This window comes from Chenopodium album, chromosome 1 (genome assembly GCF_948465745.1).
Source record: "Chenopodium album chromosome 1, dcCheAlbu1.1, whole genome shotgun sequence".
NCBI lineage: Eukaryota > Viridiplantae > Streptophyta > Magnoliopsida > Caryophyllales > Amaranthaceae > Chenopodium > Chenopodium album.
The window spans coordinates 5,879,655-5,900,627 of record NC_137834.1 but is presented as its reverse complement, the minus strand read 5'-3'; the positions used below and the strand labels follow the sequence as shown (position 1 = coordinate 5,900,627).

Here is a 20,973-nt window from a genome sequence, read left to right as displayed (position 1 = left end):
CGGCCCCTGGTATATTCGTTAGCAAGATTCTTCTAATATATAGGAAACCTTAAAAATAAAATTGGGTGAAATAAAATGACTAATGACTCAAAATAAAGGGCTGAGACTCTTGAGACAATTTAAATTCTACTCCCTACCTTGTAGAGTTACATCATGTTAAGATTAGATTTTATACTCACGACTTAGTCCGTAATTTTTTTAGAAGAAAATTTGGATTTAGCTTTAGAAGATTTAAAATTTTGCCTTGTAATGGTTTTAAATAACGATTTATTGTGTTTTGGTATTTTGGTTGTTATTGCTTCTTAATTTATTTGATTGTGCTAAGACTTTGTTGTTTCTAACTTTCCGAACAATCAATTTCGTACACTTAACTTCAATTAGAAACTCGATTTTGCTTAGTTATTTTGATTTTATTAAATTCAAAATTTAACATGTATTAGAAGACGATGAAATGAATAGAACACTGTCCTATTCATTAACTTATAACTTATTAGGCTTGTATTACGATTGTTGTAATAAAATTGAATAAAAGTTATGAATTGGCCAACTCTACACTCCAAAAATCATCCTAGAAAACAACAAATGTAAAACTATTGGTATACAAATTTGATATTTCCTTTGATCATGTGCTGAGTTGTTCACTGATTTTGTGGCAATTGCAATTTGCAACCGGGCTACTCCAAGTTGACAGTGGTCCATGAGGCTTGTTTTGTTCTTCAAGCATACATGGCACTACCTTCCCAAAGTAAAGGCTTTTATTATAGAGCAAAAATACAAATTGGAAGCTAGAAGCACACTGTTTAAATACATGATAATTTGTAATGTTGCTGCCTGTTTGCTAGTTAGGCTGTCAATTCATTATATAGCATGGGAGATATGTAGAAAAAATACCGAGATTTAACACTTTGAAGCTGTAAAGCCAATTTCATCATCGCCCACTAAACAGACAAAGACGAGTTTCAAAGAAGTGCCTATCAATCTTTCTCTAATGTCATCTACAAGAAAATTCAGAATGTCGAACCCCTAATGATCAGCCTGAGTTCAGCAATGCTTAATGATTTTGAATCATTCAGTGATATCTTGTCGTCAATAATAATCATACTCAAGTTTATAATTGACATAAAGGCATAATTGCATAATCTGTTTTTACATAGATAAGAATAATCTAGTTTCAACCTAGCATTACAGAAGCAAGAAATAATCATGGTCTATTTTGTTCAATAAAAATCAGCAATAAATTTACTCCATTTACAAGGTGACCAGTTACAAAAATTCATGGACAATTATTTAAAATGGAGTGAACATGTATTCAATTCTCTGCTTTCAAAAAAAAAAAAAAATGTATTCAATTCTCTCATTCCTTTCCCTCTGCACACTAATTACAAAACTATTTTTCCAGAATGTCTATTTACATTACACGAAAAAGTCCTTTTTTTCTATCTAAACACGCATCGAAGATTGTCTAAGAGGATGAGCATCTCCATGGTAGAGACCAAGATGGTACATAGCCTTGACAATCAATTCTCTCAACTGAGGATACTGAGCAGTAAGATTTCGATCAGTCCCCTCAAGGGCGGTCAGAAGCCTAGCTCGTTCTAATGCCTCGCTGTTGCCAGCGTTTATAGCAAGGTGACAAAGGAGAACCAATCCATTTACTTGAGCCCTCTCGCTTTCCCTAAGCAATCTCAACAAAGGAACTACCCCATCAAACTCGATGATCGCCTTAGAATGTTCATGACACAGGAAATTCTCCGGATCAACAAACTTTGCTAGAGCAACAGCAGCCTCAGTACCAACCTCATGATTATTACTGCTAAGCTGCTCAACCAAAGGCCCGATTACTCGAGTCTCTTTAGCAGAGAATGTCCTAGACAGACACCCAATCGATTTTATAGCAGCAATTTGCAAAACAGGATCACTAGACTCTTTGATCACCCTCAAAAGCTGCACCACCACTGCCTTACCAGCAGGGGAGCTCGTCTTGAAAGCCGACCTGCGAAGGTCAGCATTCGACTCAGCAGCCAATGTGATCTCCATTACAGCCATTACACAATTCTTCCTCAACTCTCCTGTTTCCCTCTCAATCAACTTAGCCAAACTAAGCAACCCTTTTGTCTCAGTAATCCTATGACTGTTTATAACACTATCCTTAGAAAGCATCCAAAGTGCCTTAGCACAGCTAATCTTAAGCTCCATCTTAACCTCAGCACTCTCATTCCCTCTTCCCTTCCTAGTCTGCCCTCCTTTACTAACCCCAACATCCGAATACAACGATGAAAACGACGAATAACTCGAATTCAGCTTCGGTTTCCATGACTCTCCTCCTAGCCTCTCCTTTTCCCTCTCTTTCTCCCTATTAATCTGAACAATAGAGTGAATACTATGATGATTCTTCTTCATTAATTCGGGTTCGTCTTCCAACATCTCGAACGAAAGCAATGACACCAAGGGACGAATCACATTCTCCCTCCCAAACTCCTCCCTAGCAACACCACCATCAAATTCAGCCATCCTTGCAACCAATTCCGCCATCTTAACCTGAACTCTCATAGGAGAATCCCCCAAAACTTGAACAATCAAAGGAACACCCAAACAATCTACAATAACCCTAACTCTATCTCCATCATTAGCAACATTATACAACGCTGTTGCCGCCGTAATCTGAGCTTCGGCGGAGTTCATTTCCTTCAATAATCTCAACAATGGCGGAACCCCACCTTCTTCAACAATTATCTTCTTGTTACGATCATTGTCTCGGGCCAAAAACCCGATCTCATGACCCGCCTCGATTCGGGCGGGTAGAGAAGAACCCATTTGAACAGTCGCGGTATAAGACCAAACCCACGCCAAAATCGGGTCGTTGCTTGCGATTGGTGGAAGAGACAAAACGACGTCGTCGTTATTGACGTTATCGTCGTTTGCGTCGACATGGAAGACGGAAATAAGCCAGCGTAAGTCGGCGGCGGAGTTGTCGAGGAGAGAGAGAAGCTTCCGGAAATCAGCGGCGGTGATGAGTTTGACGAGGCGGTGGAAGAAGGTGCTACGACGGCGGCATTTGCGGACGAGGGTGTGGGCCCGATGAAGGGTTCGAGAAACTTCGGCGGAGATGCGACGGAGAGGGCGGTCGTAGATTGCGGAGGAGTTAGCGGTGGTGAAGCGGACGAGTGAGCGGAGCATGTGGGCGAGACGGTCGACGTATTTAGCGAGTTCATAGCAGTCTTGTATGAAGGAGGTTGACTCGTTGGCTAACTCGCGAACTCGTTCAGCGAGTACAATTGGTTCAGAGAGTTGTTCTTCGAGGGGTTTTTCGTCGTCGATTAGCGTCGCCGGGATTACAGTCGCCGGCGTCGGAAGTTTCGTCATTTTATGGGGAAAGAAATTAAAAGCGTCGGAAATTGAGGAAGATTTTTTTGAATTATTATTTTTTATTTTGAGGGAAAAGGAAATGAAAGGGAAGATTTATTTTGTAAGAGTCAATTTATGAGTCTTCGGATGTCAGTTTCAATATTTTGGTACTCCTTTTGTTTTCTGCTTTTTGTTTTTGGTTTTTTGATTTTGGATTATTTATTGATTGTGATGATTTTTGTTATTAAATGAGCTAATTGAGAGAGAATTAGAGAAAAAAAAATATAAGTAGGATTAATTATTTTAAGAGTAGTATTTATATGTTACTTCGTATTAAAATGGATTAAGCTAACTATAATATATTCATATTTCATACCATCTCACCTAACTGTTTAATCCAAGATTAATACTCCTATAGTCCAATTACTCATAACTGCCACTACCACCAATCCGCCATAGTTTACTCAGGGTTGATGGTCTTAACACGCATTGTAGCTTTACATGCATTACGACAAAATTAAAATATAGTAGTACTTCCTTTATTTCATTACTATTTATTTTAATATTATATTTAAATATTAAACTCTTTAGCTTGTGCGATGTACGGATTATTTACATTTAAAAAATACGTTTTTGTTTATTATATGTTAATCTTATTCAACATACAAGTATATAAAAATCGAAAGGGAGAGGAATCGGTGAACTTTGATTGCTTTCATAATGTTTATATTGAATTAACTTTAAGACTACTTATTTTAATATACTACCTTCGTTTATTTCAAAGTTGTCCATAACATGATTTCGTAAGTGTTTTGTAAAATTAGATAAAATAAATAAATAAATAAAAATAAACAAATTAAAGGGAAGTGTGACATGTGGTGATATTGGTTTGACTAGATATAGATATAGATATCTTCAACTACGCATTATACAGTAGCAATTTTAAAAATTTTGATCATCAAAATCGATACATTAATAATAATCCATCTAATATGATTTCATATGAATATATTTTTTCTTATTTATATCAAAACTGTTTATAAGGATTTTTTTTTTTCGTCTAAGTAACACATCAGCAATCAATAAACCTTTAATCAAATAAATTTCATTTCAAACTCATTAGCTCAATAGATTTATGAATATCGTGGCAGAGAATTAAGTACTTCGTATAAAATATGCAAGGGTTGTTAAAACTTACGAGTACTATTAAAATACGAAGTAGCAATAGCCTAAGAGGAGTATTTTCAGGTGTCACATATACTCACATTCACATCTATTTATTGCTTAATTAAAGTAAGTCCACTCCGTATTTGCTAAACTATACTTAAAAAATCGAAGTGATAAAATAATGAAGCTAACCACATTCACGGATCAGAATGTCTGTTAAACTTTTTATTGCTTCCCCAAAAATTTTATACAATATCAATGCTTCCTAAATTCCTAGTTGCATGAGTATTACCGTATTAGGGGACATACATTGTCTTTAATAGATGAATTATCTCTTTTAAAATGGACTAATGTTCCATAATACTGTATTCTTCTCCGTCCTATATGTTGGGTTTGAGAGTGTGGAGAACGGTTCAAGAAGGCAAAGAGGGGTGCATAGCTTAGGAGTTTAAGCTATGGGCTATTGCTTGGTGTTAAGCAATGGTGGACGACAAAGGGTTGACTTCAATTGACCATATCTCAAGATCTAAAAGTGATATTGAGATGATTCAAGTTGGAGGTGATAGCTCGTCTCAAGAGCTTTCCAACGACTGGTCATAAGCTAAATTTGGCCAAGAAACGAGGAAGATATGGCTGTTTTACGAGAAGCTGTTTTGCAGGGGAAAGCGGAGCGGCCGCTCCTCTTGTGGGAGCGCCCGCTCCTCTCTATGGGAGCGCCCGCTCCATAGAGGCTCGTTTTGCCTTTTCTTCCAGTTTAATGGTGCGACCGCTCCTGTCCATTGGAGCGCCCGCTCTGTCTCTTGGAGCGCCCGCTCCATTGGGTTTCTCGGGGCTCTGTTTTCGCGTTTGAGCCTCGGTTTTACGGTCTTGATTTCTCCTTTGCTAGTTACTTATAATCTTAGCCCTTGGATTATTAGCACTATATATACTCATGATTTGTCATTGTAAGTGAAAATAAGGTGAAGGGGAAAGATGTAGAGAGTGAAAGCCTCATGTAAACCCAAACACTTAGGGTTTGAGTGTTTGAGAGGGTGAGTTTGGGGTGGGAGCTTTAATGGTGTTTAAAGCTTGTAATCTACATTGTTCTTCATCAAATTGTTACTCCATAGTGGATTGGTGGGTTTTCCTCCCGGTTCTCGGGTTTCCCACGGTAATTCTCCTTTGTCTCGTTTATTACTTGTTTTTCCGTCTTCATTGTTGTTAATTGTCGTTAATCGCAAACTTAGCTAGCACATTTGTTAATCCTTTCAATTGGTATCAGAGCCAAGGTTGTTTTGGCGGTTTTTTTGGGTTTAGTTTGTGTGGTATGCTTGTTGTTTGTGATTGGAAAGTCCAAAGATTGAATTTTTGGTGTTAAATTTTCAATTTTGGTGTTGTGGGTGTTCAAAATTTGAGTCTTTGGTATGGATTTCAATTGGTTGTTATTGAAATTGAAAAGTCTTGAATTTTGTGTTTGATTAACAATGGAAGACGGAATAGGAGGATTTGAAACTATGGAGTGTTGATGTTGGAGTTGAAGGATTTCAAGAATTTCCCCATATTGATATCCGGTAGTAAACTCAACATCATTAGTGGCTATATGGTGTGTGTGAGGGAGGGCCATGGAGAAATTGTTGAGGGAACTCGGTTGAAGTTCATGGGACAATGGAGTGGTGCCTTGTAACCTTGGGAAACACATGGGTAGTCATGAGGGGTGTGTTCTTTGCGGAGGCATGGCTTGGTCGGATTGCCATTGAGGAAGAGCCATGGTTTTGGTGTTTCAATGGTGGAAGATGGCCGGGAAATGCATGTCAAGTGAAGGGGTCTCACATGGGTTTTGTGAGGTGATGTGAATCTTTGCGGTAGGCATTGTTGGTTGGATTGTCATTGGAGAGAAGCCGTGGTGTTCGGTGTTTCAATGATAGAAGAAGACCGGAAAGACGTGCCAAGTGAAGGTGTATCATGAAGGCTCACATGATGGTTGTGAGTGGTGAATGCACATGTGGTTTAGCATGTGTGAAAGGCAAGTATGGGTGCTTGTTGAGGTGGGAGCATGGTAGGAGTGTTCCATCAACAAAAGAAAAATGCCCAAAGGCTTGTGTTTGTCACAGAGGGTGAGTTTGTGTGGAGTGCGGTTGGAGTGCTCGGAGAACTTGGAAAATCCCTTGGATAACGTGATGTTTATCAAAGTTGGTGTAGACTTTGATGTTTGCTTCCTCGGTTGAGAGGAGGTGTCATTTCCTTGGTGTAGAGGAAATGGGTGTGTTGTTGAGGTTGGTTGAGATCTCAATGTTTGCATTACCTTCTTGGTGCGTAGAAGGTAGTGTGTTGGAGTTGGTGTAGACTCCGGTTTGCTTCCTTGGTGTAGAGGAAGTGGTGCTTTCTTGGTGGAGAGAAAGTGGTTTATCAAGATTGGTGTTGATCTTGATGTTTGGTCTCCTTGGTGTAGAGGATTTGTGTTGGTCTCCTTGGTGTAGAGGAGATGGTGTTTCCTTGTTGAATAGGAAATGGTTGTGTCGAAGTTGGTGTAGACTTCGGTGGTGTTCCTTGGTGAAGAGGACATGTGTTGCACACATGGGTATTGTGTGTGGAAAAGCAAGTGGAGCAAAGGATGTTTTGTTCGGGTGGGAGCATGGTGAGTTGTTCCGGGAGCAGTGTTGAATTCCTTTGGCTTGTGTGTCACTTTGGAGGGTGTGTTCGGTTTAGAGCACGGTGAAGTGCTTGGAGAACATGGCAAAGTCCCTTGGTTATGTGATGAGTTTGTTGTGAAGACCTTGATGTCACTTCCTTGGTTTAGAGGAAGTGGGTTTGTTTTCTTGGTGTAGAGAAAACGGATCTTTGCTATGGTGATTAGCAAAGATGTTGATGACAATGGTTGGCTCATTGTGTTGGTGTGATCTTGTGATGATAAGTCGATTTCCGGGTTGGGAGATTGTGAGGCTTATGGAGAGATGTTGGTGCACAATGGAGAAGCCATGAGAGTATATGTGTAGTGTGTTTGTTCTCACACTTGAACCGATCTCCAGGTGGGAGATTGTTGGGTTTGAGAGTGTGGAGAACGGTTCAAGAAGGCAAAGAGGGGTGCATAGCTTAGGAGTTTAAGCTATGGGCTATTGCTTGGTGTTAAGCAATGGTGGAAGACAAAGGGTTGACTTCAATTGACCATATCTCAAGATCTAAAAGTGATATTGAGATGATTCAAGTTGGAGGTGATAGCTCGTCTCAAGAGCTTTCCAACGACTGGTCATAAGCTAAATTTGGCCAAGAAACGAGGAAGATATGGCTGTTTTACGAGAAGCTGTTTTGCAGGGGAAAGCGGAGCGGCCGCTCCTCTTGTGGGAGCGCCCGCTCCTCTCTATGGGAGCGCCCGCTCCATAGAGGCTCGTTTTGCCTTTTCTTCCAGTTTAATGGTGCGACCGCTCCTGTCCATTGGAGCGCCCGCTCTGTCTCTTGGAGCGCCCGCTCCATTGGGTTTCTCGGGGCTCTGTTTTCGCGTTTGAGCCTCGGTTTTACGGTCTTGATTTCTCCTTTGCTAGTTACTTATAATCTTAGCCCTTGGATTATTAGCACTATATATACTCATGATTTGTCATTGTAAGTGAAAATAAGGTGAAGGGGAAAGATGTAGAGAGTGAAAGCCTCATGTAAACCCAAACACTTAGGGTTTGAGTGTTTGAGAGGGTGAGTTTGGGGTGGGAGCTTTAATGGTGTTTAAAGCTTGTAATCTACATTGTTCTTCATCAAATTGTTACTCCATAGTGGATTGGTGGGTTTTCCTCCCGGTTCTCGGGTTTCCCACGGTAATTCTCCTTTGTCTCGTTTATTACTTGTTTTTCCGTCTTCATTGTTGTTAATTGTCGTTAATCGCAAACTTAGCTAGCACATTTGTTAATCCTTTCAATTGGTATCAGAGCCAAGGTTGTTTTGGCGGTTTTTTTGGGTTTAGTTTGTGTGGTATGCTTGTTGTTTGTGATTGGAAAGTCCAAAGATTGAATTTTTGGTGTTAAATTTTCAATTTTGGTGTTGTGGGTGTTCAAAATTTGAGTCTTTGGTATGGATTTCAATTGGTTGTTATTGAAATTGAAAAGTCTTGAATTTTGTGTTTGATTAACAATGGAAGACGGAATAGGAGGATTTGAAACTATGGAGTGTTGATGTTGGAGTTGAAGGATTTCAAGAATTTCCCCATATTGATATCCGGTAGTAAACTCAACATCATTAGTGGCTATATGGTGTGTGTGAGGGAGGGCCATGGAGAAATTGTTGAGGGAACTCGGTTGAAGTTCATGGGACAATGGAGTGGTGCCTTGTAACCTTGGGAAACACATGGGTAGTCATGAGGGGTGTGTTCTTTGCGGAGGCATGGCTTGGTCGGATTGCCATTGAGGAAGAGCCATGGTTTTGGTGTTTCAATGGTGGAAGATGGCCGGGAAATGCATGTCAAGTGAAGGGGTCTCACATGGGTTTTGTGAGGTGATGTGAATCTTTGCGGTAGGCATTGTTGGTTGGATTGTCATTGGAGAGAAGCCGTGGTGTTCGGTGTTTCAATGATAGAAGAAGACCGGAAAGACGTGCCAAGTGAAGGTGTATCATGAAGGCTCACATGATGGTTGTGAGTGGTGAATGCACATGTGGTTTAGCATGTGTGAAAGGCAAGTATGGGTGCTTGTTGAGGTGGGAGCATGGTAGGAGTGTTCCATCAACAAAAGAAAAATGCCCAAAGGCTTGTGTTTGTCACAGAGGGTGAGTTTGTGTGGAGTGCGGTTGGAGTGCTCGGAGAACTTGGAAAATCCCTTGGATAACGTGATGTTTATCAAAGTTGGTGTAGACTTTGATGTTTGCTTCCTCGGTTGAGAGGAGGTGTCATTTCCTTGGTGTAGAGGAAATGGGTGTGTTGTTGAGGTTGGTTGAGATCTCAATGTTTGCATTACCTTCTTGGTGCGTAGAAGGTAGTGTGTTGGAGTTGGTGTAGACTCCGGTTTGCTTCCTTGGTGTAGAGGAAGTGGTGCTTTCTTGGTGGAGAGAAAGTGGTTTATCAAGATTGGTGTTGATCTTGATGTTTGGTCTCCTTGGTGTAGAGGATTTGTGTTGGTCTCCTTGGTGTAGAGGAGATGGTGTTTCCTTGTTGAATAGGAAATGGTTGTGTCGAAGTTGGTGTAGACTTCGGTGGTGTTCCTTGGTGAAGAGGACATGTGTTGCACACATGGGTATTGTGTGTGGAAAAGCAAGTGGAGCAAAGGATGTTTTGTTCGGGTGGGAGCATGGTGAGTTGTTCCGGGAGCAGTGTTGAATTCCTTTGGCTTGTGTGTCACTTTGGAGGGTGTGTTCGGTTTAGAGCACGGTGAAGTGCTTGGAGAACATGGCAAAGTCCCTTGGTTATGTGATGAGTTTGTTGTGAAGACCTTGATGTCACTTCCTTGGTTTAGAGGAAGTGGGTTTGTTTTCTTGGTGTAGAGAAAACGGATCTTTGCTATGGTGATTAGCAAAGATGTTGATGACAATGGTTGGCTCATTGTGTTGGTGTGATCTTGTGATGATAAGTCGATTTCCGGGTTGGGAGATTGTGAGGCTTATGGAGAGATGTTGGTGCACAATGGAGAAGCCATGAGAGTATATGTGTAGTGTGTTTGTTCTCACACTTGAACCGATCTCCAGGTGGGAGATTGTTGGGTTTGAGAGTGTGGAGAACGGTTCAAGAAGGCAAAGAGGGGTGCATAGCTTAGGAGTTTAAGCTATGGGCTATTGCTTGGTGTTAAGCAATGGTGGACGACAAAGGGTTGACTTCAATTGACCATATCTCAAGATCTAAAAGTGATATTGAGATGATTCAAGTTGGAGGTGATAGCTCGTCTCAAGAGCTTTCCAACGACTGGTCATAAGCTAAATTTGGCCAAGAAACGAGGAAGATATGGCTGTTTTACGAGAAGCTGTTTTGCAGGGGAAAGCGGAGCGGCCGCTCCTCTTGTGGGAGCGCCCGCTCCTCTCTATGGGAGCGCCCGCTCCATAGAGGCTCGTTTTGCCTTTTCTTCCAGTTTAATGGTGCGACCGCTCCTGTCCATTGGAGCGCCCGCTCTGTCTCTTGGAGCGCCCGCTCCATTGGGTTTCTCGGGGCTCTGTTTTCGCGTTTGAGCCTCGGTTTTACGGTCTTGATTTCTCCTTTGCTAGTTACTTATAATCTTAGCCCTTGGATTATTAGCACTATATATACTCATGATTTGTCATTGTAAGTGAAAATAAGGTGAAGGGGAAAGATGTAGAGAGTGAAAGCCTCATGTAAACCCAAACACTTAGGGTTTGAGTGTTTGAGAGGGTGAGTTTGGGGTGGGAGCTTTAATGGTGTTTAAAGCTTGTAATCTACATTGTTCTTCATCAAATTGTTACTCCATAGTGGATTGGTGGGTTTTCCTCCCGGTTCTCGGGTTTCCCACGGTAATTCTCCTTTGTCTCGTTTATTACTTGTTTTTCCGTCTTCATTGTTGTTAATTGTCGTTAATCGCAAACTTAGCTAGCACATTTGTTAATCCTTTCAATTGGTATCAGAGCCAAGGTTGTTTTGGCGGTTTTTTTGGGTTTAGTTTGTGTGGTATGCTTGTTGTTTGTGATTGGAAAGTCCAAAGATTGAATTTTTGGTGTTAAATTTTCAATTTTGGTGTTGTGGGTGTTCAAAATTTGAGTCTTTGGTATGGATTTCAATTGGTTGTTATTGAAATTGAAAAGTCTTGAATTTTGTGTTTGATTAACAATGGAAGACGGAATAGGAGGATTTGAAACTATGGAGTGTTGATGTTGGAGTTGAAGGATTTCAAGAATTTCCCCATATTGATATCCGGTAGTAAACTCAACATCATTAGTGGCTATATGGTGTGTGTGAGGGAGGGCCATGGAGAAATTGTTGAGGGAACTCGGTTGAAGTTCATGGGACAATGGAGTGGTGCCTTGTAACCTTGGGAAACACATGGGTAGTCATGAGGGGTGTGTTCTTTGCGGAGGCATGGCTTGGTCGGATTGCCATTGAGGAAGAGCCATGGTTTTGGTGTTTCAATGGTGGAAGATGGCCGGGAAATGCATGTCAAGTGAAGGGGTCTCACATGGGTTTTGTGAGGTGATGTGAATCTTTGCGGTAGGCATTGTTGGTTGGATTGTCATTGGAGAGAAGCCGTGGTGTTCGGTGTTTCAATGATAGAAGAAGACCGGAAAGACGTGCCAAGTGAAGGTGTATCATGAAGGCTCACATGATGGTTGTGAGTGGTGAATGCACATGTGGTTTAGCATGTGTGAAAGGCAAGTATGGGTGCTTGTTGAGGTGGGAGCATGGTAGGAGTGTTCCATCAACAAAAGAAAAATGCCCAAAGGCTTGTGTTTGTCACAGAGGGTGAGTTTGTGTGGAGTGCGGTTGGAGTGCTCGGAGAACTTGGAAAATCCCTTGGATAACGTGATGTTTATCAAAGTTGGTGTAGACTTTGATGTTTGCTTCCTCGGTTGAGAGGAGGTGTCATTTCCTTGGTGTAGAGGAAATGGGTGTGTTGTTGAGGTTGGTTGAGATCTCAATGTTTGCATTACCTTCTTGGTGCGTAGAAGGTAGTGTGTTGGAGTTGGTGTAGACTCCGGTTTGCTTCCTTGGTGTAGAGGAAGTGGTGCTTTCTTGGTGGAGAGAAAGTGGTTTATCAAGATTGGTGTTGATCTTGATGTTTGGTCTCCTTGGTGTAGAGGATTTGTGTTGGTCTCCTTGGTGTAGAGGAGATGGTGTTTCCTTGTTGAATAGGAAATGGTTGTGTCGAAGTTGGTGTAGACTTCGGTGGTGTTCCTTGGTGAAGAGGACATGTGTTGCACACATGGGTATTGTGTGTGGAAAAGCAAGTGGAGCAAAGGATGTTTTGTTCGGGTGGGAGCATGGTGAGTTGTTCCGGGAGCAGTGTTGAATTCCTTTGGCTTGTGTGTCACTTTGGAGGGTGTGTTCGGTTTAGAGCACGGTGAAGTGCTTGGAGAACATGGCAAAGTCCCTTGGTTATGTGATGAGTTTGTTGTGAAGACCTTGATGTCACTTCCTTGGTTTAGAGGAAGTGGGTTTGTTTTCTTGGTGTAGAGAAAACGGATCTTTGCTATGGTGATTAGCAAAGATGTTGATGACAATGGTTGGCTCATTGTGTTGGTGTGATCTTGTGATGATAAGTCGATTTCCGGGTTGGGAGATTGTGAGGCTTATGGAGAGATGTTGGTGCACAATGGAGAAGCCATGAGAGTATATGTGTAGTGTGTTTGTTCTCACACTTGAACCGATCTCCAGGTGGGAGATTGTTGGGTTTGAGAGTGTGGAGAACGGTTCAAGAAGGCAAAGAGGGGTGCATAGCTTAGGAGTTTAAGCTATGGGCTATTGCTTGGTGTTAAGCAATGGTGGACGACAAAGGGTTGACTTCAATTGACCATATCTCAAGATCTAAAAGTGATATTGAGATGATTCAAGTTGGAGGTGATAGCTCGTCTCAAGAGCTTTCCAACGACTGGTCATAAGCTAAATTTGGCCAAGAAACGAGGAAGATATGGCTGTTTTACGAGAAGCTGTTTTGCAGGGGAAAGCGGAGCGGCCGCTCCTCTTGTGGGAGCGCCCGCTCCTCTCTATGGGAGCGCCCGCTCCATAGAGGCTCGTTTTGCCTTTTCTTCCAGTTTAATGGTGCGACCGCTCCTGTCCATTGGAGCGCCCGCTCTGTCTCTTGGAGCGCCCGCTCCATTGGGTTTCTCGGGGCTCTGTTTTCGCGTTTGAGCCTCGGTTTTACGGTCTTGATTTCTCCTTTGCTAGTTACTTATAATCTTAGCCCTTGGATTATTAGCACTATATATACTCATGATTTGTCATTGTAAGTGAAAATAAGGTGAAGGGGAAAGATGTAGAGAGTGAAAGCCTCATGTAAACCCAAACACTTAGGGTTTGAGTGTTTGAGAGGGTGAGTTTGGGGTGGGAGCTTTAATGGTGTTTAAAGCTTGTAATCTACATTGTTCTTCATCAAATTGTTACTCCATAGTGGATTGGTGGGTTTTCCTCCCGGTTCTCGGGTTTCCCACGGTAATTCTCCTTTGTCTCGTTTATTACTTGTTTTTCCGTCTTCATTGTTGTTAATTGTCGTTAATCGCAAACTTAGCTAGCACATTTGTTAATCCTTTCAATTGGTATCAGAGCCAAGGTTGTTTTGGCGGTTTTTTTGGGTTTAGTTTGTGTGGTATGCTTGTTGTTTGTGATTGGAAAGTCCAAAGATTGAATTTTTGGTGTTAAATTTTCAATTTTGGTGTTGTGGGTGTTCAAAATTTGAGTCTTTGGTATGGATTTCAATTGGTTGTTATTGAAATTGAAAAGTCTTGAATTTTGTGTTTGATTAACAATGGAAGACGGAATAGGAGGATTTGAAACTATGGAGTGTTGATGTTGGAGTTGAAGGATTTCAAGAATTTCCCCATATTGATATCCGGTAGTAAACTCAACATCATTAGTGGCTATATGGTGTGTGTGAGGGAGGGCCATGGAGAAATTGTTGAGGGAACTCGGTTGAAGTTCATGGGACAATGGAGTGGTGCCTTGTAACCTTGGGAAACACATGGGTAGTCATGAGGGGTGTGTTCTTTGCGGAGGCATGGCTTGGTCGGATTGCCATTGAGGAAGAGCCATGGTTTTGGTGTTTCAATGGTGGAAGATGGCCGGGAAATGCATGTCAAGTGAAGGGGTCTCACATGGGTTTTGTGAGGTGATGTGAATCTTTGCGGTAGGCATTGTTGGTTGGATTGTCATTGGAGAGAAGCCGTGGTGTTCGGTGTTTCAATGATAGAAGAAGACCGGAAAGACGTGCCAAGTGAAGGTGTATCATGAAGGCTCACATGATGGTTGTGAGTGGTGAATGCACATGTGGTTTAGCATGTGTGAAAGGCAAGTATGGGTGCTTGTTGAGGTGGGAGCATGGTAGGAGTGTTCCATCAACAAAAGAAAAATGCCCAAAGGCTTGTGTTTGTCACAGAGGGTGAGTTTGTGTGGAGTGCGGTTGGAGTGCTCGGAGAACTTGGAAAATCCCTTGGATAACGTGATGTTTATCAAAGTTGGTGTAGACTTTGATGTTTGCTTCCTCGGTTGAGAGGAGGTGTCATTTCCTTGGTGTAGAGGAAATGGGTGTGTTGTTGAGGTTGGTTGAGATCTCAATGTTTGCATTACCTTCTTGGTGCGTAGAAGGTAGTGTGTTGGAGTTGGTGTAGACTCCGGTTTGCTTCCTTGGTGTAGAGGAAGTGGTGCTTTCTTGGTGGAGAGAAAGTGGTTTATCAAGATTGGTGTTGATCTTGATGTTTGGTCTCCTTGGTGTAGAGGATTTGTGTTGGTCTCCTTGGTGTAGAGGAGATGGTGTTTCCTTGTTGAATAGGAAATGGTTGTGTCGAAGTTGGTGTAGACTTCGGTGGTGTTCCTTGGTGAAGAGGACATGTGTTGCACACATGGGTATTGTGTGTGGAAAAGCAAGTGGAGCAAAGGATGTTTTGTTCGGGTGGGAGCATGGTGAGTTGTTCCGGGAGCAGTGTTGAATTCCTTTGGCTTGTGTGTCACTTTGGAGGGTGTGTTCGGTTTAGAGCACGGTGAAGTGCTTGGAGAACATGGCAAAGTCCCTTGGTTATGTGATGAGTTTGTTGTGAAGACCTTGATGTCACTTCCTTGGTTTAGAGGAAGTGGGTTTGTTTTCTTGGTGTAGAGAAAACGGATCTTTGCTATGGTGATTAGCAAAGATGTTGATGACAATGGTTGGCTCATTGTGTTGGTGTGATCTTGTGATGATAAGTCGATTTCCGGGTTGGGAGATTGTGAGGCTTATGGAGAGATGTTGGTGCACAATGGAGAAGCCATGAGAGTATATGTGTAGTGTGTTTGTTCTCACACTTGAACCGATCTCCAGGTGGGAGATTGTTGGGTTTGAGAGTGTGGAGAACGGTTCAAGAAGGCAAAGAGGGGTGCATAGCTTAGGAGTTTAAGCTATGGGCTATTGCTTGGTGTTAAGCAATGGTGGACGACAAAGGGTTGACTTCAATTGACCATATCTCAAGATCTAAAAGTGATATTGAGATGATTCAAGTTGGAGGTGATAGCTCGTCTCAAGAGCTTTCCAACGACTGGTCATAAGCTAAATTTGGCCAAGAAACGAGGAAGATATGGCTGTTTTACGAGAAGCTGTTTTGCAGGGGAAAGCGGAGCGGCCGCTCCTCTTGTGGGAGCGCCCGCTCCTCTCTATGGGAGCGCCCGCTCCATAGAGGCTCGTTTTGCCTTTTCTTCCAGTTTAATGGTGCGACCGCTCCTGTCCATTGGAGCGCCCGCTCTGTCTCTTGGAGCGCCCGCTCCATTGGGTTTCTCGGGGCTCTGTTTTCGCGTTTGAGCCTCGGTTTTACGGTCTTGATTTCTCCTTTGCTAGTTACTTATAATCTTAGCCCTTGGATTATTAGCACTATATATACTCATGATTTGTCATTGTAAGTGAAAATAAGGTGAAGGGGAAAGATGTAGAGAGTGAAAGCCTCATGTAAACCCAAACACTTAGGGTTTGAGTGTTTGAGAGGGTGAGTTTGGGGTGGGAGCTTTAATGGTGTTTAAAGCTTGTAATCTACATTGTTCTTCATCAAATTGTTACTCCATAGTGGATTGGTGGGTTTTCCTCCCGGTTCTCGGGTTTCCCACGGTAATTCTCCTTTGTCTCGTTTATTACTTGTTTTTCCGTCTTCATTGTTGTTAATTGTCGTTAATCGCAAACTTAGCTAGCACATTTGTTAATCCTTTCAATTGGTATCAGAGCCAAGGTTGTTTTGGCGGTTTTTTTGGGTTTAGTTTGTGTGGTATGCTTGTTGTTTGTGATTGGAAAGTCCAAAGATTGAATTTTTGGTGTTAAATTTTCAATTTTGGTGTTGTGGGTGTTCAAAATTTGAGTCTTTGGTATGGATTTCAATTGGTTGTTATTGAAATTGAAAAGTCTTGAATTTTGTGTTTGATTAACAATGGAAGACGGAATAGGAGGATTTGAAACTATGGAGTGTTGATGTTGGAGTTGAAGGATTTCAAGAATTTCCCCATATTGATATCCGGTAGTAAACTCAACATCATTAGTGGCTATATGGTGTGTGTGAGGGAGGGCCATGGAGAAATTGTTGAGGGAACTCGGTTGAAGTTCATGGGACAATGGAGTGGTGCCTTGTAACCTTGGGAAACACATGGGTAGTCATGAGGGGTGTGTTCTTTGCGGAGGCATGGCTTGGTCGGATTGCCATTGAGGAAGAGCCATGGTTTTGGTGTTTCAATGGTGGAAGATGGCCGGGAAATGCATGTCAAGTGAAGGGGTCTCACATGGGTTTTGTGAGGTGATGTGAATCTTTGCGGTAGGCATTGTTGGTTGGATTGTCATTGGAGAGAAGCCGTGGTGTTCGGTGTTTCAATGATAGAAGAAGACCGGAAAGACGTGCCAAGTGAAGGTGTATCATGAAGGCTCACATGATGGTTGTGAGTGGTGAATGCACATGTGGTTTAGCATGTGTGAAAGGCAAGTATGGGTGCTTGTTGAGGTGGGAGCATGGTAGGAGTGTTCCATCAACAAAAGAAAAATGCCCAAAGGCTTGTGTTTGTCACAGAGGGTGAGTTTGTGTGGAGTGCGGTTGGAGTGCTCGGAGAACTTGGAAAATCCCTTGGATAACGTGATGTTTATCAAAGTTGGTGTAGACTTTGATGTTTGCTTCCTCGGTTGAGAGGAGGTGTCATTTCCTTGGTGTAGAGGAAATGGGTGTGTTGTTGAGGTTGGTTGAGATCTCAATGTTTGCATTACCTTCTTGGTGCGTAGAAGGTAGTGTGTTGGAGTTGGTGTAGACTCCGGTTTGCTTCCTTGGTGTAGAGGAAGTGGTGCTTTCTTGGTGGAGAGAAAGTGGTTTATCAAGATTGGTGTTGATCTTGATGTTTGGTCTCCTTGGTGTAGAGGATTTGTGTTGGTCTCCTTGGTGTAGAGGAGATGGTGTTTCCTTGTTGAATAGGAAATGGTTGTGTCGAAGTTGGTGTAGACTTCGGTGGTGTTCCTTGGTGAAGAGGACATGTGTTGCACACATGGGTATTGTGTGTGGAAAAGCAAGTGGAGCAAAGGATGTTTTGTTCGGGTGGGAGCATGGTGAGTTGTTCCGGGAGCAGTGTTGAATTCCTTTGGCTTGTGTGTCACTTTGGAGGGTGTGTTCGGTTTAGAGCACGGTGAAGTGCTTGGAGAACATGGCAAAGTCCCTTGGTTATGTGATGAGTTTGTTGTGAAGACCTTGATGTCACTTCCTTGGTTTAGAGGAAGTGGGTTTGTTTTCTTGGTGTAGAGAAAACGGATCTTTGCTATGGTGATTAGCAAAGATGTTGATGACAATGGTTGGCTCATTGTGTTGGTGTGATCTTGTGATGATAAGTCGATTTCCGGGTTGGGAGATTGTGAGGCTTATGGAGAGATGTTGGTGCACAATGGAGAAGCCATGAGAGTATATGTGTAGTGTGTTTGTTCTCACACTTGAACCGATCTCCAGGTGGGAGATTGTTGGGTTTGAGAGTGTGGAGAACGGTTCAAGAAGGCAAAGAGGGGTGCATAGCTTAGGAGTTTAAGCTATGGGCTATTGCTTGGTGTTAAGCAATGGTGGACGACAAAGGGTTGACTTCAATTGACCATATCTCAAGATCTAAAAGTGATATTGAGATGATTCAAGTTGGAGGTGATAGCTCGTCTCAAGAGCTTTCCAACGACTGGTCATAAGCTAAATTTGGCCAAGAAACGAGGAAGATATGGCTGTTTTACGAGAAGCTGTTTTGCAGGGGAAAGCGGAGCGGCCGCTCCTCTTGTGGGAGCGCCCGCTCCTCTCTATGGGAGCGCCCGCTCCATAGAGGCTCGTTTTGCCTTTTCTTCCAGTTTAATGGTGCGACCGCTCCTGTCCATTGGAGCGCCCGCTCTGTCTCTTGGAGCGCCCGCTCCATTGGGTTTCTCGGGGCTCTGTTTTCGCGTTTGAGCCTCGGTTTTACGGTCTTGATTTCTCCTTTGCTAGTTACTTATAATCTTAGCCCTTGGATTATTAGCACTATATATACTCATGATTTGTCATTGTAAGTGAAAATAAGGTGAAGGGGAAAGATGTAGAGAGTGAAAGCCTCATGTAAACCCAAACACTTAGGGTTTGAGTGTTTGAGAGGGTGAGTTTGGGGTGGGAGCTTTAATGGTGTTTAAAGCTTGTAATCTACATTGTTCTTCATCAAATTGTTACTCCATAGTGGATTGGTGGGTTTTCCTCCCGGTTCTCGGGTTTCCCACGGTAATTCTCCTTTGTCTCGTTTATTACTTGTTTTTCCGTCTTCATTGTTGTTAATTGTCGTTAATCGCAAACTTAGCTAGCACATTCGTTAAATCCTTTCACTATATACTCTAGTCTTTTCTAATAAAAATACTCCATATAACAAAAAACAAATCGCGCAGTGGATTGCATAAGCCATTTGATATTGATAAATCTAAATACGTAATAACTCTAGTTTGTTTGTGAGAAGGGTTTTCAATATTTATTTCTTTTTACCTTTTCAAAAAAAATTAAGAAAAAACTTAGTTATGATTATTACCGCACAGTGGACTTTGTGGTACATAAAATTTTTTATAAAATAATGTTACACTCATACATTTATACATAGTACAAAATACATATAGTAAAGTAACTAAACAATACAGTACATATATAGGTGAAGTAAACAAGACGTCTATATAATTTATTTATTTTTTTTTTATAAGAAAGACGTCAGTATAATTAGCTCTTAATAAACCCAATAATTCAAACCAATACGGAAATGACAATTTTGATTGTAAAAAACTAAAAACCAAGAAATAATGACTTTTATCCACCAAGAATTTACTCCGTATCAAATGGCAGAAAATTGAGAAGGTTCAACTTGTGATAATGAGTCGCAAATTTGAGACTGAAGTTTTGTTTTTCTCTCTCTGTCTCACGAAATCATGAGACCAACTACTTCTAGCGAGTAGTGAGCCAACTAAATTCCCCATAATTGAGGTTCCATGGTAAATGTTTAGTATATTGAAATAAAATTTAGTAAAAATTAGAAAATAAAACTACAAATTTATCAAAAATTGGATGATAACATCACAAAATTTACAACTTTTATTATAACACCACGTTAAAACCAAAAAAATGAAATTCACCACCACTTAACATAAATCATCCAAAAAAATCCGTTAGTGGGCCTTAGAACGGACACGTATCACTATTCTATTAGGGTGTGTTTTATTCACCTGATTTTTACTTTTCTGAACTTATCTGATCTTATTTGAACTTATTAGAACTTATTTTAGTTATAAAATAAACTTGGGTAGCCCTGATTAACCCTTATCACAACTTATCTGAACTTATATGAACTTATTAACCCTTATTTGAAATTATCTGAATTTATTAACCCTAAAATAAGTGAAAATAAGGTGAACAGAACATGACCTTATTGGATTAAAAAAATTAAAAGAAAAAGAAAAAATAAACTTTAAACCCTAACCCAACCACCACCCTCACCTCTGGCAGCTCTACAACCTATTGCCGACAAGCCCACCTAGTCACCACCCTCACCAAAACCTCCACCTTCACCTTCGAAATCACCACCAGCCCCCGTCAAACCTAATCGCCCACCAGCCCCACCCTCTACAAGTCCACATCCCCTCGTAATTAAAACCCTAGCTCCGACTACAGCCATAAAAAGGGTTGTCAGAGCGCGCGGTCAGAGAGAGAACGAGAAGAGGGTGCGTTATGGTTTTTGCAATTGGGAATCAGAGAAGATATGGTGGGTTGCAATTAATGGTTATGGTGTGATTCGCGATGAGGCTGTGGTGGGTTGGTTTGGTTGGTGGGCGAAAGGGTTTGTCGGAAGTTAGCTGGCGGTTAAGAGGTTGTAGTAGGTTTCGACTGGTGGGCAAAGGGGTTTATCTAGGGATGGCAACGGGTCGGATCTGGACCGGGTCCGGATGGACCCGGATCCAGATCCGTTTTGTATATAGGATCCAGATCCGACCCGGATCCGTCGGGTCTAGAAAATGAAGACCCGGATCCGTCGGGTCTAGAAAATGAAGACCCGAATCCAAATCCGTTGGGTCCAACGGATCCGGGTACAAAACGGGTCCAATATATTTTGCCTAATTTTTTGCAATAAATGTAATGTTCGGGTCAAAAAAATTATTTCAAACTTACGTTGTTGGTTATTAAGTTCAACCCCAAATTAACCAACTTATACACTCATATTTTGAATTAAAATTATAAACAACAAAAAAATACGATGTTACATATGAGCTAGTGAAAAAACAACGATGATGTATATAATATGAGCATCCAAAATTCATCTCTTGAAAGGGTTAATCTTTATCATTACTAACATTATCAACATTTTTAATTAAGAAACAAACAATTTTAGTTTTTTTTAATAGGAAAAATAAAAAA

General features: G+C 41.6%; 1 protein-coding gene across 1 annotated transcript; it reads right to left on the bottom strand.

Moving 5' to 3' along the window:
- Positions 1-1,189: 1,189 nt before the first annotated feature.
- Positions 1,190-3,465, bottom strand: LOC145639880 (uncharacterized). Its single transcript, XM_081691220.1, has one exon. The coding sequence runs from the start codon at positions 3,361-3,363 to the stop codon at positions 1,441-1,443; it is 1,923 nt and encodes a 640-aa protein (XP_081547346.1). The 5' UTR covers positions 3,364-3,465; the 3' UTR covers positions 1,190-1,440.
- Between the last annotated feature and the right edge of the window lie 17,508 nt (positions 3,466-20,973).

Bases quoted from the DNA above. Each gene is read 5' to 3' on its own strand.
- LOC145639880 (XM_081691220.1), bottom strand. From the start codon at position 3,363: ATGACGAAACTTCCGACGCCGGCGACTGTAATCCCGGCGACGCTAATC.